The 18,999-nt window shown below is 38.1% G+C and overlaps 1 protein-coding gene across 1 annotated transcript; it reads right to left on the bottom strand.

The window, feature by feature from the left end:
• Positions 1 to 906: 906 nt before the first annotated feature.
• On the bottom strand, positions 907 to 18,808 carry ercc3 (excision repair cross-complementation group 3). The gene is made up of 14 exons (XM_041264369.1): positions 18,623 to 18,808; positions 17,857 to 18,062; positions 14,683 to 14,919; positions 14,014 to 14,199; positions 13,338 to 13,505; positions 12,819 to 13,023; positions 9,656 to 9,970; positions 8,871 to 9,055; positions 7,099 to 7,301; positions 6,471 to 6,567; positions 4,452 to 4,569; positions 3,352 to 3,470; positions 2,237 to 2,386; positions 907 to 1,845 (listed from the first exon to the last, which is right to left on the bottom strand). Exons 1-14 carry the CDS (start codon positions 18,648 to 18,650, stop codon positions 1,711 to 1,713), a joined length of 2,352 nt encoding a protein of 783 aa, XP_041120303.1. The 5' UTR covers positions 18,651 to 18,808; the 3' UTR covers positions 907 to 1,710.
• Positions 18,809 to 18,999: the final 191 nt, after the last annotated feature.

Below are 18,999 nucleotides of genomic sequence, written 5' to 3'. Positions count from 1 at the left end.
TACTAGGGAGTTGGTTCCAGACCCTCACAATTCTGTGTAAAAAAGTGCCTCCTATTTTCTGTTCTGAATGCCCCTTTGTCTAATCTCCATTTGTGAACCCAAGTCCCTTGGGTCGCATTGTCAATACCTTTTAGAATTTTGAAAGCTTGAATTGGTCACCGCGTAGTCTTCTTTGTTCAAGACTGAATAGATTCAATTCTTTTAGCCTGTCTGCATATGACATGCCTTTTAAACCTGGAATAATTCTGGTCGCTCTTCTTCGCGGTGACCAGAACTAAACACAACATTCAAGATGAGGTCTTACTAATGCATGGTACAGTTTTAACATTACTTCCCTGGATTTAAATTCAACACTTTTCACAATATATCCAAGCAGCTTGTTGGCCTTTTTTTTATAGCTTTCCCACATTGTCTAGATGAAGACATTTCTGAGTCAACAAAAACTCCTTGGTCTTTTTCCATAGATTCCTTCTTCAATTTCAGTATCTCCCATATGATATTTATAATGCACATTTTTATTTCCTGCATGCAGTACCTTACACTTTTCTTTATTAAATGTCATTTGCCATGTGTCTGCCCAGTTCTGAATCTTGTCTAGATCATTTTGAATGACCTTTACTGCTGCAACAGTGTTTGCTGCCATTCTTATTTTTGTGTCGTCTGCAAATTTAACAAGTTTGCTTACTATACCAGAATTTAAATCATTAAAATGTAGATTAGGAATAGCAGAGGACCTAATACTGATCCCTGTGGTACTCCACTGGTTACCTCACTATGAAACACGCAATAGTGCTATCGATTAAGTGTCATTCATATAAACACATGAAAACTTCCAACAAGAAAATAAAGATTCTGAAAAGACATGAACATTTCAGACTTTATTGCAGTATTAGAACATTCAGTAATAAAAAAAGTCATTTTATTATTTAACAAGCCAGAAACTATTTATTGATTATCTTTTAACTTATAAAAGAAATGCTATACCATATAACCAAGGTGTACAAGGCAAGGTTCAAATATTTATATACATTTTAAGAAAATGTAACCAAATCTACAAGAGATTTGCAATACAGAGTTTGAAGTGTACATCAAAGAAAATAATCTCTATTTTTACGCCCCATTTCAGCGCAGTGGAGCAGACCCCAGCTCCTACTGCCCAATCGTCAATGACTGTTTTGAGTGAATCAACAACAGAGGCCTGATTTGAATAATTTCTACACTCCACCATTTTGTGATATAATTTGTGTTAACTATAGCAGAGATAAACAGCTAGAGAAAAAAAAAAAAAAAAAAAAATTTGAGACTTAATAGAAAATTAGGTTACTCCTCTACAAACTGCTTATATTAACATAAAATGTGTCACTATTGAGCAAAGTAATACAATTACTTAAATTAAACTGCTATTACTAAAAGGTTCTTGCAGAATGGGCACATTCTAAAACAACTTTAATCCTATTCCTTATTAAACAAAACAATATTTTCTTTGAGTGAAGCAGGACTGTATGCAGTATAAAAAGGTGGCTACTGCCTTTTTAGTGCAAATAGTTAAGAATTGTGTCAATGCTCCACATTCCCTCCTACATACTATGTAATACTGGGCTGAGGCAGCGATCCAGCCACTGTGCCTAAAGATCACAACCACGGATCTTGGCTGTTGGGATCACTTTGACTGCCATCGATTCAGTAGAGCAATGCCGATAAGGCAGTGGTCTATTTGCGGAAACGTTTGAACAGCGGGTGAATGTTTTTCCCAAAGGACACCCTGCTCCTAGAAGCGTGGTATTCCATGTAAACATTGTCGTCAGCCCCAGACATGGAGCTCATCGTGCCAGGACGCCGATAAACCTAAAACAAGAAAATTAATCTTAACACACACAATTATTCTTAGCTTAGAAAATGCTTAATATAAGTTTAGCAGTTACTACCTGCAATCTTGTTCAAGTATTTATATATGAAATCAGGTGTATTGCCCGTGTACTCTTGAACTGTTTTATCAGGACCCACTGAAATAATCAGTTTATCGCCGTCCTTTGACGATTTTAGTGGGTCCTAGTAACAGATCATTCTTTCTGTATCAAGGCAAGAATTGTTCGTTTTAATTGGTTAAAAATGTGTTATTAACATTTCAAACTAATTAAAACTCCCTTGTACTGTATATGTAAATTTTAATAGATTAAAAACATTTGCGATTAATATTTCAGATCAATTAAAAAATTCCCCTGCACCCCCTTCCTACCAGGGATTTTCCTCCGAACTCTCCCTGCACGATCTCCTCCTCAGCGTCCAGATCAGAGGCAGCCAGGACTTTCTGGAGGAGCTGCTGCTGTTCATCTCGAGAGGAGAACATCAGATCATCCTCTTCCATCCCTGCCATGCGAGTGATCACCTACAGAGGGATCAAAACTACAACATAAATATTTCCATCTTGGGACTGTATGTGTTTGTTACATCATGTTGCCAGATAGTAACAGTAGGCTGCAAAGTAAGTATATCTGCCTCCGGAATAGTCGATATTAAGGTCTTTACTGAAGGTGTATTTAAATGTCAAAGAACACAGACACATTACCCAATCCTGGGGTTGCTTAACTGAAGTTTAACTGTAGTTAGGAACAGTTAAATTTTGTATGTTTCTTGCTAGTTTTTGAATGCTAAAATAAAAGGGTGTGCCTATACTCAATGTTTGAGAAATTCCCTTTAAATGTTTTAAAAGAGCAAGATTTAACCTCTTAAAAAAAAAAAAAAAACACACACACACACACATCCCCCAGTATGAATGGCTCTTAAATCTCTGAAGGTATGTGAAAATTCATTGGGCATAAGCGTTCAATGCAAGAAACCAAAAGATCTTTTGAAGAATTATTACACTATGTGAATGCGATGGTGCAATGTCTGTGCACCTCAAAACATCCGTGCTACAATTGCACATACTACACTACAGATTTTATATATATATATATATATATATATATATATATATATATATATATATATATATATATATATATATATATATATATATATATATACACCACCACACAACACACACGTGGAGCGGAAATTATGATTAATTTTAAAAACAGTGCTTTTCCAGCAGCAGTGAAAGTTTCTGCAAATTGATTAATTTTAGACAGATGCTACAAATACAGTTTATGTGAGAGATTAAGTGCATGAGAACTTGCTGGTGCCAATTTAATGTAATATATAAACAAAACAAACAAAAAAAACCCCAAAACCCCACACTTCTCAATACAGCCATTTCAGCAGAGATGAGAGGAGGGTCCCTAGTAATTGAGGGGAATGAGCATCTCCCAGTTATGAAACAATGTTAAGATGTAAATATGAACACATTACCTTGAAGCTGTAGCCTTGGTCCACCAGGAAGCGCTGCCTCTTGGTCGAGTATGCCATCTCCTGGGTGTCCTGCGAGACCAGCGAGTAGAAGTAGGCGTTGTACTCCTCTGCCACCATACCTGAGAGGGAGAGAGTAGAGACAAACCGGACATATTCATTTCACTATTCATGAATTCAATTTCAGGGTGCACACACAGATGTTAGTTAGAAAAACACTGCTAGGCCAATCTACACAAACTACAGGTTTCAAGACTGGATTTTATGAAGGTCCTTTGCCATAACCTTTTTCACTTACCATTGTAGAATTCATATATACGCAGACATGTCAAGTCTCACATTCTTAGCATGACACTAATTTGCATGTTGCATAATTCACACAAAATGCATTTCATAAAAGTTAACAAAAAGCAAGTTCCTGTATATTTGTTTTTTTACTAAACCAAATTTTGCATGTAAAAGTATTCAAAAGCCTGTGGAACTGAACAACTGCTCCAAGTGTTGCTTCAGAAGTGTTGTTCCTCCCAAAAACAACTAGTGGAGCCTAGTGTTACTAGTTTAGCAGTACTGCCAAGAACACATTCCAATTTAACCCAGAGCAGAGCATAAAATGGCCCTGCGTATTCTTTCCTGAACTGTACCTTTCCTCTTAGCTGTCAGCCGTCAAGGGAGAGAGACACACTACTTGTAGAGCAGCACGTGTCGCTACAGTTACGATTTACTTCTTTACCTTTTATTTATGACAATTACTGACACATGTTTAATTAGAAATGCCAGGGCAATCTGCAACCAAAAATCAACAAAACTTTACCACTTCCATTGTTCCAAAGCATACAAGAATGTTTTTGACTAGGAATTAAGAACGGGTACATCAACACATTTACTAAAGAAATAGATACACATTGAATGAAACTTGCCATAATGGTGTGTAATGTGATCCACATATGAAAAATACACTTCCTTCTCTCAAACCACAAGCTCAATTAGTTTGACCTTCCATAGCAATGCTGTTTAATACACAGTTTTACATAATGGCTCAATTGTCCAGATGGAAATATGGCAAAAGAAAACACAGAACTGCCTCAATGCTTGTGCAAAGCTACCTTTCTTGGCCCGGAGGACTCTCCCCAGTCTCTGGGCTTCCTGTCTTCGAGAGCCACCGTGGGATGAGATCTGAATCAACACGTTTGCTTCAGGTAGATCAAAGGATGTGTCACCAACCTGTCAAGTGGGTGTTAAAAGGAGGGAGGTGGTTATTTTTGTAAAAGATTACACTGCGATACTGTAATAATGAATCTACATTGAAAGTGTTTCATGGATAGCATCAGCGTTCAATGAATTACACAGTCTATACTTAGTACTAAAAGAGATTTGATTCTAATAAGCAGTTGATTCTTAAAAGCGGACCGATACAATTACTGTGGTCCAGAATCAGTGTGTTACTATGACAAAACTTATTTACGGCAGTGTAATGGGTTGACCACTAGGTGTCATGAGTTCCCACATGTATGCATGCCCATGAAAAAACAGCTGCTTTTCCTTAACGAATTAAGGATAATGGTGAATTGGTTACTGTCTGCTTGTTAAAGTTTATGGTACCTCAATAAAAAGGGCTTAGCCGACAGCTTTGTTATGGGGGTATAGAGAAATGAAGAAAGAAATAGAAACCAAAACAGGAGTAAGAGATCTAGTGTTTGTTCCACATGAAGTACTGTATTGTTTACATAGTGCTCCAACTGAGAGCTAGGTTTATTTTGTTTGTTTTATTAGTGGTTTTGCCACCGTAGTGTAAGAAAAATAAAACACTGGTTTAAAACTCTAAATCAAGACTCCAGCCTGATAATTTACATTGTCCTCGGCCACTCTGTCACATTATAATTAGCAAAAGCGTGCCATCAGCAGTTTAAATACAGTATACAGATGTCAATGATGCTCAAATCACTGAGGACAACACATCAAAACAAGTCCTCATGAGTAAACAACTTGTTATATGATTATTCAAGGCTGCAGAATCCTATTTTACTACAGTATTTGCAAAGCAATCGTCTCGTGAGGGTGCCTAGTTTAACTGCCGTGTGGTGTTACATGTAATGGCCTTTGAATTAACATGACATTACAGTACAGCATTTTACTGCCAGGACTACCACTGCATTTAAGTATCTGGCATACTTATTTTCTGTTGCGATGCAAATCTCAGTCCCCCGTCCCCCCCCACAATAACAATGCTGTACTCAGTATGTATTCAATAATGTGTATTCCCTTTATTAAAACACATTTTCACCAACAGGGAACACAAAAACATCCCGCACAATGCAGTGACACAGTCACGTTTGATTACAATTCCTGCATCATTGCACTATCCATGCTGCGTACGTGCCTAATCGCATGAGATGTGATCAAATTCAAAAACAGCTTTATTAGCTGTACACGTCATTGCACTTGATCAAGTACAGTATTACATGTAGTCAGTTTGCCCCAAAATGATTCGTACAAGCAGAATGTTTTACATGCGTTAGTATAGGAATGATTTTGTCCCTGTGGTTTTAATCACTATATCCGGTTGATTCTTATATCAGGGATTCTTACAAACAGAGTGCACTATATTACAATTTAAATGATTAAGTGGATTTACCTGAAAACAAGACACTTGTCATGGATCTCTGTATATGAATGAGCAATGAGCATGCCATTTGTCAAGTTTCAAGAAGCTTTTTGTATTGCCTGTGTTAGACAGACTTTCAGAACAGTATTTTGGTTTATTTTGATAGAAATATAAGCTTAATATTTTTGGGACATAATTGATATATTTTGCACAAAGCTCCATCACCTAATGTTTAGTGTTGCTCCTTAACATTCACCTAGCACATTTGAGAGTGGTAGCAGCACATTGTGAGAGAATGTTATGCATAACATCTGAACCATGACACACATCAGGTTTTCCGTAGAACAGGTAAAAGCACATTTGTTTTGGCATTTGAAAGGGGCATATTCTATTTTATTGACAAAAAATAACAGGTAACCTCTAACTTAGACCAAGACAAACAGGTTACTGTTTGTGACAATGCAGTATAAAAAATTAAATGATTTCCAAAAAGTGTGAAATTTAATGTTGCTTTCCATACCTTGGATATAAAAATAGTGTTGATCTTGGGGTTGTGCTTGAAGTTCTGCAAGATCTGCATCCTCTCTCCCTGGGAGGTGGGTCCATATATATAGGGCCTGTTGAATCACAGGACAAGCAGTTTTAAAAAGTGCCTTGTCTAAAACTAAACACGCACACACAGACCATTTACATTACCTTGATCACAAACACAATTCTGAGATTACTGCTAACCCTCTGGATTCATTTCAATTGCCAGACACAAAAACATATGTCCCAGCCACATATAAAGGCAATTGTTTAATATTGTTTCATTTAACAGGTAACACTGTCAATGGGCTCTAATTCACAGTGTTATTGCAATAATGTTTTTTCAAAGACTTTTTTATGAATAAATGAAATTGATAAACGGTCAGTCTATAACAGTGTTAAGATAAATGTGATTTTGTTCATAAAAACAAAACTAACACATTTATTAATGAAAGAGTAGTGAACACAGTAAGGCTCTGCAATGACAGCTCAATTGCTTTAAGTTTCTGTATAGACCCAGTCAATCTAAACATCACAAGAAGTTTTATTGGATTTCATTTTTACAGGTAGCAGTCTAGTGTACATGAGATGCACAAGTCTTTCTGCAGAATCCCACATACTTGTTGAGGCGAATGGCATACTCTTTGAGTGCAAAGACGTTGTCGGCAAAGACCATGATCTTGTCGTTGCGGCGCTCGTGGAAGCGGATCAGGAACTGGCAGGCACGGAACTTGTTGGGGTTCATGGTGTACAGCAGGATTCGCTTCCTCGACTTGATGGCCACGTACTCACGGAAAAACTCGGGGGACATTGGGCACCACACCTAGGGTTTAGAGATGGAGAAACAGATTATCAGACATTTACTACAGGGAATGCAGTTCTCACAGGGAGTTTGTTCAGGGGACTCTTTTAGCAGAGCGCTGTAGTTTGCGAGAAGCCATTAGAAACCAATGTCTTTCAGCACTTGAAGACAATTTCACATATTTGCTACACATCTTAGCAACTGACTTGCACCATGTATACATATAAACTACAGAGCAGGACTGGAGGAAGTCAGAGGGCAATGATGAGTGGCATCTGTAATATCACATATAGTCTATCTAAATATTAAAAATCACCCCCCATGTTTAATATATTTCTCTAAATACTCGAGCAACATCTAAATGTAAATGCAACTATCCATTAAAATTCCAAGAATGATAGCTGAAATAAACCCGTTCACCAGCCGGGGTCACACTCATGTTACATGGAACACAAACTACAGTAGGCCATAGGGGTAAAAAAAAATAAAATAAATAAAAATATTGTCACCTGCAGATTTGACAAGTTTACTAATTATCCCCCAATCGAAGTCATTGATGTAGATAAGAAACAAGAGTGGTCCAAGCACAGAGCCACTGAGCACATTGCCCCAGTTAGAGGTTCTCCCACTATCAAGTACTCTCTGCTTCCTGTGTTTTAACCAGTTTTGTGTCCTTCACTACCTTGTATTCCAATGGATTACATCTTGAGGATTAGTCTCTCATGTGGCACTTGTCAAAGGCTTTTTGGAAGTCCAAGTATATGACGTCATAGGCTGTTTTTGTGTCCATCGTTGCTAAGTGTGGGTTAGAGTACTCTAAATAACTATAATTACTTGAGCACTAATTTATTACTCACTCAAATTTTAAATAATACCTCTTCATGAATGCGAGTTCAATATATTGTAGCGACCTGATCAGTTCAGGTTGGCAGACTTTTGTTTCATCTGGTCCTGTGCATTCACATTATCTGTATTGTTGCAGGGTGGGACCATGCTACTAGTTTTGGTAGTGTGTGTGCTCATGTGTGTGTGTGAGAGCCAATGTTGGATGTGGACCATGTTATCTAGACACCCTTGCTCTGCACAACTGGTGTTGCAGCTTTAATTGAAATATGTGATTAGCCTTAATATCAAACTATTAAACAAAATACAAACCTTTATTTCAAAAGGCACTGTTGTTGTGCACATGCAGATAACAGTATATTTAACCCTTTGTATTTTTAATGTAGCCTTAATCATTTTCATGTTAAATCAAAAAAAGCCTGTGCTCTTGTTTTAATGAATTTCTGTTTTCTTCTGCCACCTGTTGATTGAAATTCACAATTGCTGCCATGCGAGTCACGGCATGAGCATGCTGTAATCTGTGGTGCAGGGGCAAGAGTATGCAGATTACACTATAGTCAGTGTTTTAAATCACAGCATCAGAAAATAAATCTGCTAATTATCTGTACATCAGACCAACACAGAAATAATAAAGTCATTAAAAAAAGCAAAATAAAAACACAACTGTTTAGGAGGTGTGGGAGGGAGAATGCTGTAACAGTTTTATACCATTATGACTAGCTTTATTTTAGTTTCCCGGGCTCTTACCTCTGCACACTGCACCTTGGCAATGTAGCCATTGTTCTGCAGCTCCATCCAGTTGGCTTCAAATAGTTTGGGGCCGATAAGGAAATTGAGATCCACAATCTTATCGTCCTCTCTGACTAGAGTGGCAGTGAGGCCCAGCTTGCAGTGAGCCTGCACTATTGTAAGAACTCGTCTGAACATCTTGGCTGTGAAGAGAAGAGGAGAACATGGACACTTCTGAAAAGCATTTATATAGGACAGTCTTTTGCGGAATATATAATTATATATATGCGCAATATTTTGATTAACAAATTGGTATGACTAATGACAAAATACAGTGTCAGCTACATTTGTAAAAACCAGGAATCTCACATGGATACGGCAGTGAATATTGCAATATTTTCTTGGTGTTGTGGTGTTTGCAGATTCCTGATAAAATTGTCATTACATTTACATTCTAAGGTTTCTTACTTCCATAATTGACTTAATTTTATATATTAAGCAAACACATTGGCCTACCATTCACCCTGCTAAAGGTAGCACAGACTGCTGTCCAGGCCGTTGGTCACTATGAATATATAGTACTACAGCAATCAATAATACGCTATCAAATAAAATCCAGCCAGACTTTGTCCTTTTCATTTTTTATATGCAACTAAATGAATATTATATTACAGAGGTTTAATAACAACAACAATATCTTCCTAAACTCAAGCCACTTTGCTGAGCGTTTAAATCTGGCTTTCAGCATTAGCCACATCCTTGAATCCCTGAGGAGGAGGTGTTTGAGCTGCCTGTGGGGTTACCTGGAATGGTGTGGACCTCGTCCAGTATGATGAGCCCCCACTCCTGACTCCTGAGCCACTCCATGACTCGTTCTGCCTCCCAGGATCTCTTGGTGGTGTGCCCCAGCATAGAGTAGGTGCTGATGGCTATCGAGCAGCCAATGGGCTTGTCCTTGGCATCGGAGGTGAAGCGACAAATCTGGCTGTCATCAATGGTGGACCACATCTTGAACTGGGCCTTCCACTGCTCCACCGACACAGACGAGTTCCCCAGGACCAGGCAGCGCTTTCGCACCGTGCAGGCGGCAGTCACCCCGACAAGAGACTTCCCTGCACCTGTGGGAAACAGTTAAGCATTTCAGGAGACACCCCAGAGCCTGCGGGACACATCACTCATGCATTTCAGAGACTCCCCAGTGCCTTCGGGACACAGTCATGCATTTCAGAAGTGTTTTACAATTCAGGAGGTGCTCAAGTGCTTTCTCCACTCTGACATATATCACAAATGACTATAGTTAAACCCATCTGGTTCACTAAGATAACACAGTGGAATGATCACACTATCATTTAGTAATTGTAGGACAGTACTGTCACATGTGAAAACTAACAATAAAGCCCAATCAAAAATGCTTTAAAATTTAAAAATAGCTCATGGACTAGCAAGCACTGGCAAAATCAACTCATTTTTATACGGTGCTGAACTAATTTATTTTAACATATTGTTTAAGGATGTTGCGATATCTGCATAGTGGGTGTCTTGATAGTAGTATCTACAACGAATTGACAATAACAATCCAAAGCAAATTGGCTTTTGGTACAGACTTCCTAGAATAGAATAAACTATTTGGGCTGTTGTAGTACTTAATTAATCCCTTGTAAAAAAAAAATTAAAAATTAAAAAAAACACACAAAACTGCTTAACAGAAAAAAAAGAACAGTCCTACAGGTACCACAGTAGCAGGCGCAGTTTAAACTGCCTCGGAGTTCCTGATCGCATCATAAATTCCAGATTTTGTAACTCCATTGATGTAAATGTCCGGTCTGCTTTTAATTTTTTCAAGCAAATTGGCATCCAGGGTTTTCCCCAGGAACTCCATACAGCTGGGCGGCAGAACATTTTATATGGGAGCACTTTTAATGGAAAAATAAACTTGCCTTACCTTAAATAATGCGTTGTCTTTCGTTGACTAAATCTGGTTGTGCTTTATGTTCTACATTTTCTTGTCCATTTTACTGTTTATTATTATGGTAAATTACTGTGCTTATTTAAGCAAGCTACAATTTGACTGGGGAAAGACATGGGTTTATTGGAATTCACAAAAAAAGTAACCTTTTCACTTTTTAGCTGAAGTATTGAGTTTATTGCTTCATTTAAATTGTTTTCTTTGTCAAGTTTTCAGGGCATTTTGTTAATGCATTTTAGTTTTCGCTCTTCGACATTTTGTTGAACACAACTGTTCATTTTAACCTTTTTTTTTTTTTTTTTTTTTTTGACACAACAGTACTTGCATATGCTTGATCAACATCATAACTGTTGCATAAAACCGGAGTGTAATAATCTAGCACCTCTGCACTTAAGCATTTGTAGGTCAGATGACAAGTGTTCAGCTGATATCCCATCACATCTGCCTTCTTAAAGGCCAACAGCCTATATATATGAACCCCCAATATCTCACAAGCACCTTGGTACATATTGTTATGATATCACAACAAAAGGAATACGCTTTTTTTTTTGCATACGTATAGCTATGATGTACTATATATCACCTTACAGTACAATACAGCAAAAAATGGACTGAATGATAATACCTGAAAATAATCTTCATATTTTTTGATAAAGTACCCGGAGCAAATATAGTATTAGGTGGTGGACTGCGCCGATCGCCGGCTTATTTTGACCCCCTGCATTCATTGTCACTATTTTTGCTTTGGGGAAAAAAAAATTTTTTTTAGCAGTCATTAATGTTTTAGCCTCTCAAAGTGCTTAAAGAAAACCCACCCCTTCAACTCTCTGATTGGTTAAATGTTGTGTCAAGACGTAACACAGCTCTCATGTGGTTCCAAGATTGTCTATTTTTTTCACCCAGCAATGCGCAAATGATCTAGTCTGCTTGAAGCGAAATTAATCCTTACTGTTAAAAGGCACAGTAGAATCTGCAAGATGGGCGGCCTGCCCGCCTGAAAAGGTCTGGGGAGAACCCTGTCTTCATCACACTGCCATTCTCACATTCACTTTGACATCCGACACTTTCTTTCCCTTGCCCAGTGCTTCTTTAACCTGTGCTGCACACCAGTCTGTCGGAGGCCGGGATCACTCACTGTATGCAGCACTGATTGGTGGAAGAATTATTGGTAATCCAATCAAAACCGCCAATAAAGCCAAAATAAATTCCATGCCAAAATTTCCCGTTATAAGATAATTCACTGAAGGTGAAAACAGAATGTATAAGAAGGCAGACATAAATGAAATATTCTACAATTTAGCATTTACTGTTTTTCAGGCAAGGACTTAAATATTTAGTAACATTTGTGTATAATAACTCGAATTATCAATTTTGAATGTGACAGTATGCGTTTCTGCTTAAATGATTATGTTGAAGTCACAAAATATGTTAAACTACCTAAATTTTCATACTGTAAAATAATATTTTTGTTACCATGAAAAAAAATACAGCCCTACTTAAGCCAAGAATAGAACTTTAAGGGACCTAAGAACTGGAGTAATATGCAGACTGGTTTGAGCGAGAGTCACTATTCTAGCTTCAGTGTTCTGTCATAACTGCACTATATTCAGTAAGGCATCTGACATCCCAGTAAACAACAAATCAGCATGTAAGGTAACAAAAGCGTGAATCAAATTGATCTGCCCTGAGCGGCTCAGTTACCTAACACATTCAATGTCTCAATGTCGATTTGTGACAGCACTGACACCAACTTGCAACATTTCTCAAGATTGAGCAGATATGATTGTCAAGGTAGAAATATCTTCCGAGGCCAGAACAAGGGAGCAACCATGACCAGAAACTTGAATTTAACGACAAGCTCTTATTTAGCAAATGCATTTTTTTAATTACAAATGCTAAATCAAAATGCAGTGCTGTGCTAATCCAACTGGGTAGACAAGGCAACAGGGTACTGTTACAACCAAACTTTTTAAAACACCCCGCCCTGTCCCTTGACTCACCACAGGGAAGGACGATGACCCCTGACCTGGCACGCCCATTCCCAAACATCTTCCGCAGGCTCTTCTCCTGGTAGGGCCGCAGTACTGCGGTGGGTTTCAGGTCGATGTTGATGTCGGGGTTGACAGTGTCGTTGCGGAAGTCATACTCCGCCAGCAGGGGGTACTCTAGCTGGATACAGCGCTTCTGAACCTCCTCAATCATCTCCTGAAAAACCAATCCATGGGTTCTAGATTTCAGACAATTACATTTTTATATCCTATTAAGTTCTCTTTCTTTTTTACTGCCTTTAATAAGTCACCTTGTCAATCTTCTTAAATAAAATAGAGTTTGACAATCTTGTTATAGTTCATGTCTTTAGTTACAGTCAGGTGAGATGGAAAAGATTCTCAAGAGAATAAGGGGTGGTGCATAGTGTTAAAGCTAACAAGACATTATTTACTACTTATTTTACAAATAAGTTAGCATTTTGTTAAATTAACAGTGGCATAAGAGTGTGATCTTTGAACTTTTTACTTTACCTGTCTGATTTCAAAAGACACAGTCTGCGTTTCTTCCTCTTCCTCCTCTTCTTTGTCCATCTGCTCATAGTAGCTGAAGATGTCCTCCGGCACCTCTGAGCTGCCCTGCTTGTCCTCAACACCCTGGGAGGTTGAGGGAGCCCCGCTCCCCTGGACGGATTTGGAAATCTGCAGTAGTGCAAAATCGTTTATACTACCACCTATGTTTTGTTTAAATATACTGACATAAATTGTCAACCAACAGAGTGATAACCAAGGCTAGTTTGGCTTTCTTTGAGAGAGGTATTTCCCAGATGGTGCACTTTGATTGGAGCATTTTTCAGCACAAGGGACTTGTCCTGGAATGCATCAACAGCCTATCCATGCTCATTCAGGGATCCTTCCTGAAAATATGTTGTTGAAGCAATCCATGGTGACTCCTCAGTGCTGGAAACTGCTCCAATAAAATCCAGCTGTTGCTAAAATGTGTCCATAGAGCAAATGTTTAAGATGGTTTACATTCCCCATAGTTATGTATAGAATGCAATATCATTAATGTGACAAAAAAAAACAAAACAAAAAAAGTTTGTAAAAAAATGTTAAAACGCAAAAAAACACACCACACACACATCCTAATTGTACAACACTACAGATATCTTGGCTCCTGACAGAAGCTCATAAAGCTTCTGGCACATACTGCAGACTTGCTGGAGAAGGTCTCTGTGATAAGTTCAGTCTCTTCTCCCTCTGCATTCCTCAGCCTGGAGTTGCGGATAACACTGTCCTGCAGCAGCCTCTGAATCACCTCTGGGAAAGCGCTCTCCACAAAGTACCTATTGTGTTTCAGAACCATCTTCACCTTCCCATAGCTAACAGTACACAGCTGGAAAACAGGAGAATAGAAAAGATCAACTACAATTTCAGTTAACAGAAGGCTCTTTCAAAATGCATTAATAACCACACTGTAACCATGCGACAGGTTTACATTGGTCAGGAGGGGTTCCATTCCTTACGGATTACTACCACTAGGTATTTAAAGAGCATCTTAACCCTTTTAAAACCACCCCAGTGGCATCAATACAGCTCACGAACATAAGCATACACCAGTGCAACTTCACATGCTCCCCCCTCCACTGTAAAAACAGCAGGGATGGAAATAAGCAGTAGCAGTTTGATCCATTCCTGGTTTTGCTAAGACACACCTGAGCTTGTTACCCTTACACTATGGCTAATCAAGAGCGTAACAAAGCCTGGAATGGGATAAACGGCCCTGCAATAGGAGTCTCATTTCCATCCTTACACAGTTTATTCAGGTGAAGTAAAAAGTCAAGCCTCTTAACCAGGCTTTGAGCCCTGCAGCTCTCACCTTGATAAACTGAATGATCCCCTCAGGGACAGAGGTCTTGCTGAGTTTCTGTAGGTACTCTATGATGTCGGTGGTCTGTAGTCCCACACTCACTGCAGCGTACAGGGAGTAGGCAGTCAGCTTGTACTCGTGGGCGTGGGAGGGACGACACACCGGCTCTGCTATGGCCACCAGGAAGTCTTGAGCATATTTGTACACTGGAGAGAAAGCTTCCAGGAAAATGTGGCCATCCGGAGCCTGGAGGGTACAGCATATATTTACACAGAGGAAATGATACAGATCCGTTATATAAAGAGCATAGAGGGGCTGAGCGGGTCAGTGGATTGATTTTTTTTTTTTTTTTTTTTTTAAACTTTCCACATTATAATTTTTTTTTATTTCTTAGCAGACGTCGTTTTCCAGGGTGACTTACAATTGTTACAAAAGTATACATTACAAAATATTACTGTAACGTAACACATTACAGATACGAGGAGTTGTAAAGTACAATAAAATCAGTAGCAAAGGATAAAAAATAGAGAATACAGTAAATAATTACAGGTAAGAGTGGGTTCAACTAAGAGCAGTTAACTTACAGTATACATAGGGCCCTACGAAATCCACGTTGAGGAGAACAGATGGAATTGCGGAATTCAGAGAAAAAAACGTAATTAGGCACCCGAGGACATTACCACAAAATCAGTTTAAAGAAACAAAATACATATGTATACATTTTAAAAGATGACATTGAAATAGCACAGTGTATGTTTGTCATGGGAAGGCAGGGGAAAAAAAAAAAAAATTTTTGCACCTCTCAGCCACCATACACTACCGTGATTTTAACTGTAAAAAAGCACTGTCTCTCGTGCCACTTCACTTGCTAGCTACCATTATCGCTTGGGGGAAAACGACTACCTATAAGTCATACTGAGCAGTTAGCACTGTAATGACTACTGAAGAATGTAGAGTCTAGTTGCTGCATTTTTTCTCAAATTCTCAGGGAGATATTAATAAGTGCCTTTTTATTAAATTAGAATAAATCAAAATATGTTAGGCTTTTATTTACATTATTTGTCATCCATTATTAATGAAAACATTAAATCTATTTTGAAATGTTATAGATGAGCTTGTTTTGAAAAGAAAAACATTTTGATTTTTACAATGTTCCCAGTTTGTTTCTATTACATTGTAATCGATTATTGGACAAATGAACCAATAACATTGAATGGGCAGGAATGCAATTTAAACCCACTAAATCAAGGAGAAGTAGATAAAAGGTTCTACATTAATGGTAAGGCAATACCAACAGTGTCTGAGAAGCCAGTGAAAAGTCTTGGGGGGTGGTACGACGGGGGTCTAAAAGGACACAGTTCTTGTGGGAGAAGTTACACAACAAGCAGCGCTTTACTGGGCAAACGAAAACTCTAGTGCTTTCAGTTTGGTCTACTGAAAGCACTATAGTGGCTACTGTGGCCACTGACTGTGTACGAGGTTTCTTTGACAACAGTAGAGAAGCTGGAAGCTTTAATCAGTTCATACGTCAGGAAATGGTTGGGAGTTCCACGCTGCCTCAGCAGAGTGCGACTTTATGGTAAAGGAATACTACAGCTACCAGCAGCGTTCCCTCTAAGCTTTTTAGATACTGAGAAACAGTAAATTATCAGTGAGAAACCTCTGGCCACGAATTAACTCTTTCAATATTTTTTGCATTATATAATTTTGAAACAATATTCCAACACAAGTACCTCAACAATTTTACAATTTACTTTAAATTTAATTAAGTTCCTTATTGTGCCTCTGCTTTTGAAACATTTTCTGATCCTATGCAGCCCTGTCAGTTGTTTTAGATATAGACTGCATGCTTTACTACTGCATAAAACACTGGCGCCTGCACTGCCTTCAACTGTAACCATCTTTAGGGCTACTAACTGTTCCATTCTTGGGAATACCAAATTCTGTTTTTCAAAAAAAAAAAAAAAAAAAAAAACATTTTTAAAAGTTACAAAACATGACTGAAGTGTTTCTTCAATTGTGTATGTGCAGTCAATCATTATCGTGTAATTTGTGCATATTTGTTACTGACAGGATTCTCCCCAGGAATTCTGTACAGCCGGGCGGCAAAACATTACAGCTGGGAGCACTTAATAAAAAAATAAACTTGCCTTACCTTAAATATATAATACAACAAAGAATTTGAATAATATGTTGTCTTTGGCTGACTACATAACATATCAAAATATCGATATTGGTGCCCAGCCCTAATGAAAACTATTTGCTTATACGAGTAAAGTCCAGTAACAGCATGTAGTAAGTACGACAAATGGATAATAATGATTTTAAAGAGCAATTACAAAAAAACGTGAGTACAGATCCCTAAGAGTAAAATCAAGTACCAGATACAGGAAGTACAGTAGTTATATTAAGAGCAGTAGTAGAATACAGAAAGGTATGGTGCAGTTCAGTGCAAGTTCAAGCTGATGCAAGTACTGGAACAATTGGGCGTCACAGTACAGTATTGTCAGAGTTGTGAGGTTTACAAGACTAGATAAATACAGACATGCATGTGTTCAAGTTATTCTCTTGTTGCATATATTTTGTTTAGCTCAGCACTGAAAACTGACAGTGTAATCTTTCATCATTCTCAGTTTACAGTTACACCGTCTTTAAACAATATCATTGCATAACTGCACATACAGAAGACTAACTTTTAAAGATCACAAAATGCAAAGTAAAAAAATACCTCAAAAGTGGACACACATAGCTCAAAGAATTTTAATTTCTGTAAATATTTCATTTTTTGGAGGTTACTTTTGTAGTCAGCTTCAAAACAAAGCTTTACACATTTTAAAACTAAAAACAAAAAAGTCACATCTGCATGGCCTTTACAGTTTTACTTCAAGACAGACCTATAAAAGATAGGACTCCAAACCAACGTCCATTACTTTTACAAGCACTAACATTATCCCAAGGTCCTTCTGTTGAATATCGTTTGGTTCTTTGCTTTCCTTGCTCGGCAACCTCTGTGGTTGAATAACTCCCTCAAACAGCATACTGAACATGAGCACATGAAAAAGTGAAGACACTGAACGCCTGCAGCTCAAAGGGGTGGACTGTAATAATGTGGATATTGCTAATTAGCAAGAAGCCTAACCAAGTTCAGGAAATAAATACATAAATAAAACGTGGCATCCTTACCACCCAGAGAGGCCGAGAGGAATGGTCATTTTTTAAGAGCATTTGCAGTCTGTAGTCTTTGGCTCCATACTCGTCTATTTTGATTGCCGCTTCATCCACCTGCTTCCCTGCTGCCGCAGGTATAGCTTCCTGCGATTCACTCCCCATGGCTTCATCCTCATCATCGTCGTCGTCATCCTGGCAGCGCTTCTTTAATCTCTTTTTCTCTTCAAAACAAAAAAAAAAAAAAAAAAAAAAAAAAAAAGGGACCAGATAGCACAATAACCAAGTCCAGAAGACAACATGCATTATCATACATCTTTACTGAAGACGACTTAAGATATTTGACAGATAAATGTTTGTAACACTGGATAAGTCATTAATGACTTAATTTTTTTTTCGGAAATTATACCAATTAAAAAATGCAAAAAAAAAAAAAAAAAAGAGACCAACCACAAAACCAGTGTTGTCTTATTAAACTCAAAGTAAAACCACAAATATATCAAAGTGCTGTGTATAAACAGTAAATGCATGTCGATTCTGCAGATACACGCATACGCATATGGGACTAAGTATACGGTGTTTATTTCACTTGTGAGACCAGGCTATCTTCTGGAACCTACGTTACTTACATTTATACGTGGAACTTTCATTTATGGACACGTTGTTCGATTTAACGATTATAGAACAGGTCAATAAACAATTACATATACGGGAACTGAAAACAACTAAGAAGAAACTAGTCTGTGTGCAGTTATGCGAAAGCGTTCAATGTAAACCTCCTCACCTCTGTCGCTTCTATCCCTTTTGCCCATGTTGACAAGATACCCTTCTTTTTCCTATGCCTGGAAAAAAAAAAAATATATGTTCGTTCTTATTTTTAATGTTTCGACTTTCCACAGATTCCTTACTGTACTAGCTCTGTCACAGTTCACAGAGCGCCGCCATGCTTATTTACCCTCGCACATGCGCAATTGCTTAGCAAGGTTCAGGAAAATTTAAAGCGCAGGTCAGACAAAAATATGAACAGCAAAATACGCATAGCTATAAATAACTGCTGCGCAGAAGTGAAGGCCCATGCCATTTATTAACGAATAGAAAACCACTGGTCACTTAGCTGGTCTAGTAGTGACCAACATACTTCAACAGCGAATATAATTGTAA

Source organism: Polyodon spathula, chromosome 11, assembly GCF_017654505.1.
Source record: "Polyodon spathula isolate WHYD16114869_AA chromosome 11, ASM1765450v1, whole genome shotgun sequence".
Taxonomy (NCBI): domain Eukaryota; kingdom Metazoa; phylum Chordata; class Actinopteri; order Acipenseriformes; family Polyodontidae; genus Polyodon; species Polyodon spathula.
Note: the sequence above shows the minus strand (reverse complement) of the source record. Positions and strands in the feature narration are given on the sequence as shown.

What these genes read in the sequence shown, in the direction of transcription:
- ercc3 (XM_041264369.1), bottom strand. Translation starts at nt 18,650, where the DNA reads ATGGGCAAAAGGGATAGAAGCGACAGAG. An exon ending in CCTCTCGGCCTCTCTGGGTG is followed by an intron (nt 14,920 to 17,856) that starts GTAAGGATGCCA and finishes TGTACCCTCCAG; the next exon opens with GCTCCGGATGGCCACATTTT. An exon ending in GGATCATTCAGTTTATCAAG is followed by an intron (nt 14,200 to 14,682) that starts GTGAGAGCTGCA and finishes CCTGTTTTCCAG; the next exon opens with CTGTGTACTGTTAGCTATGG.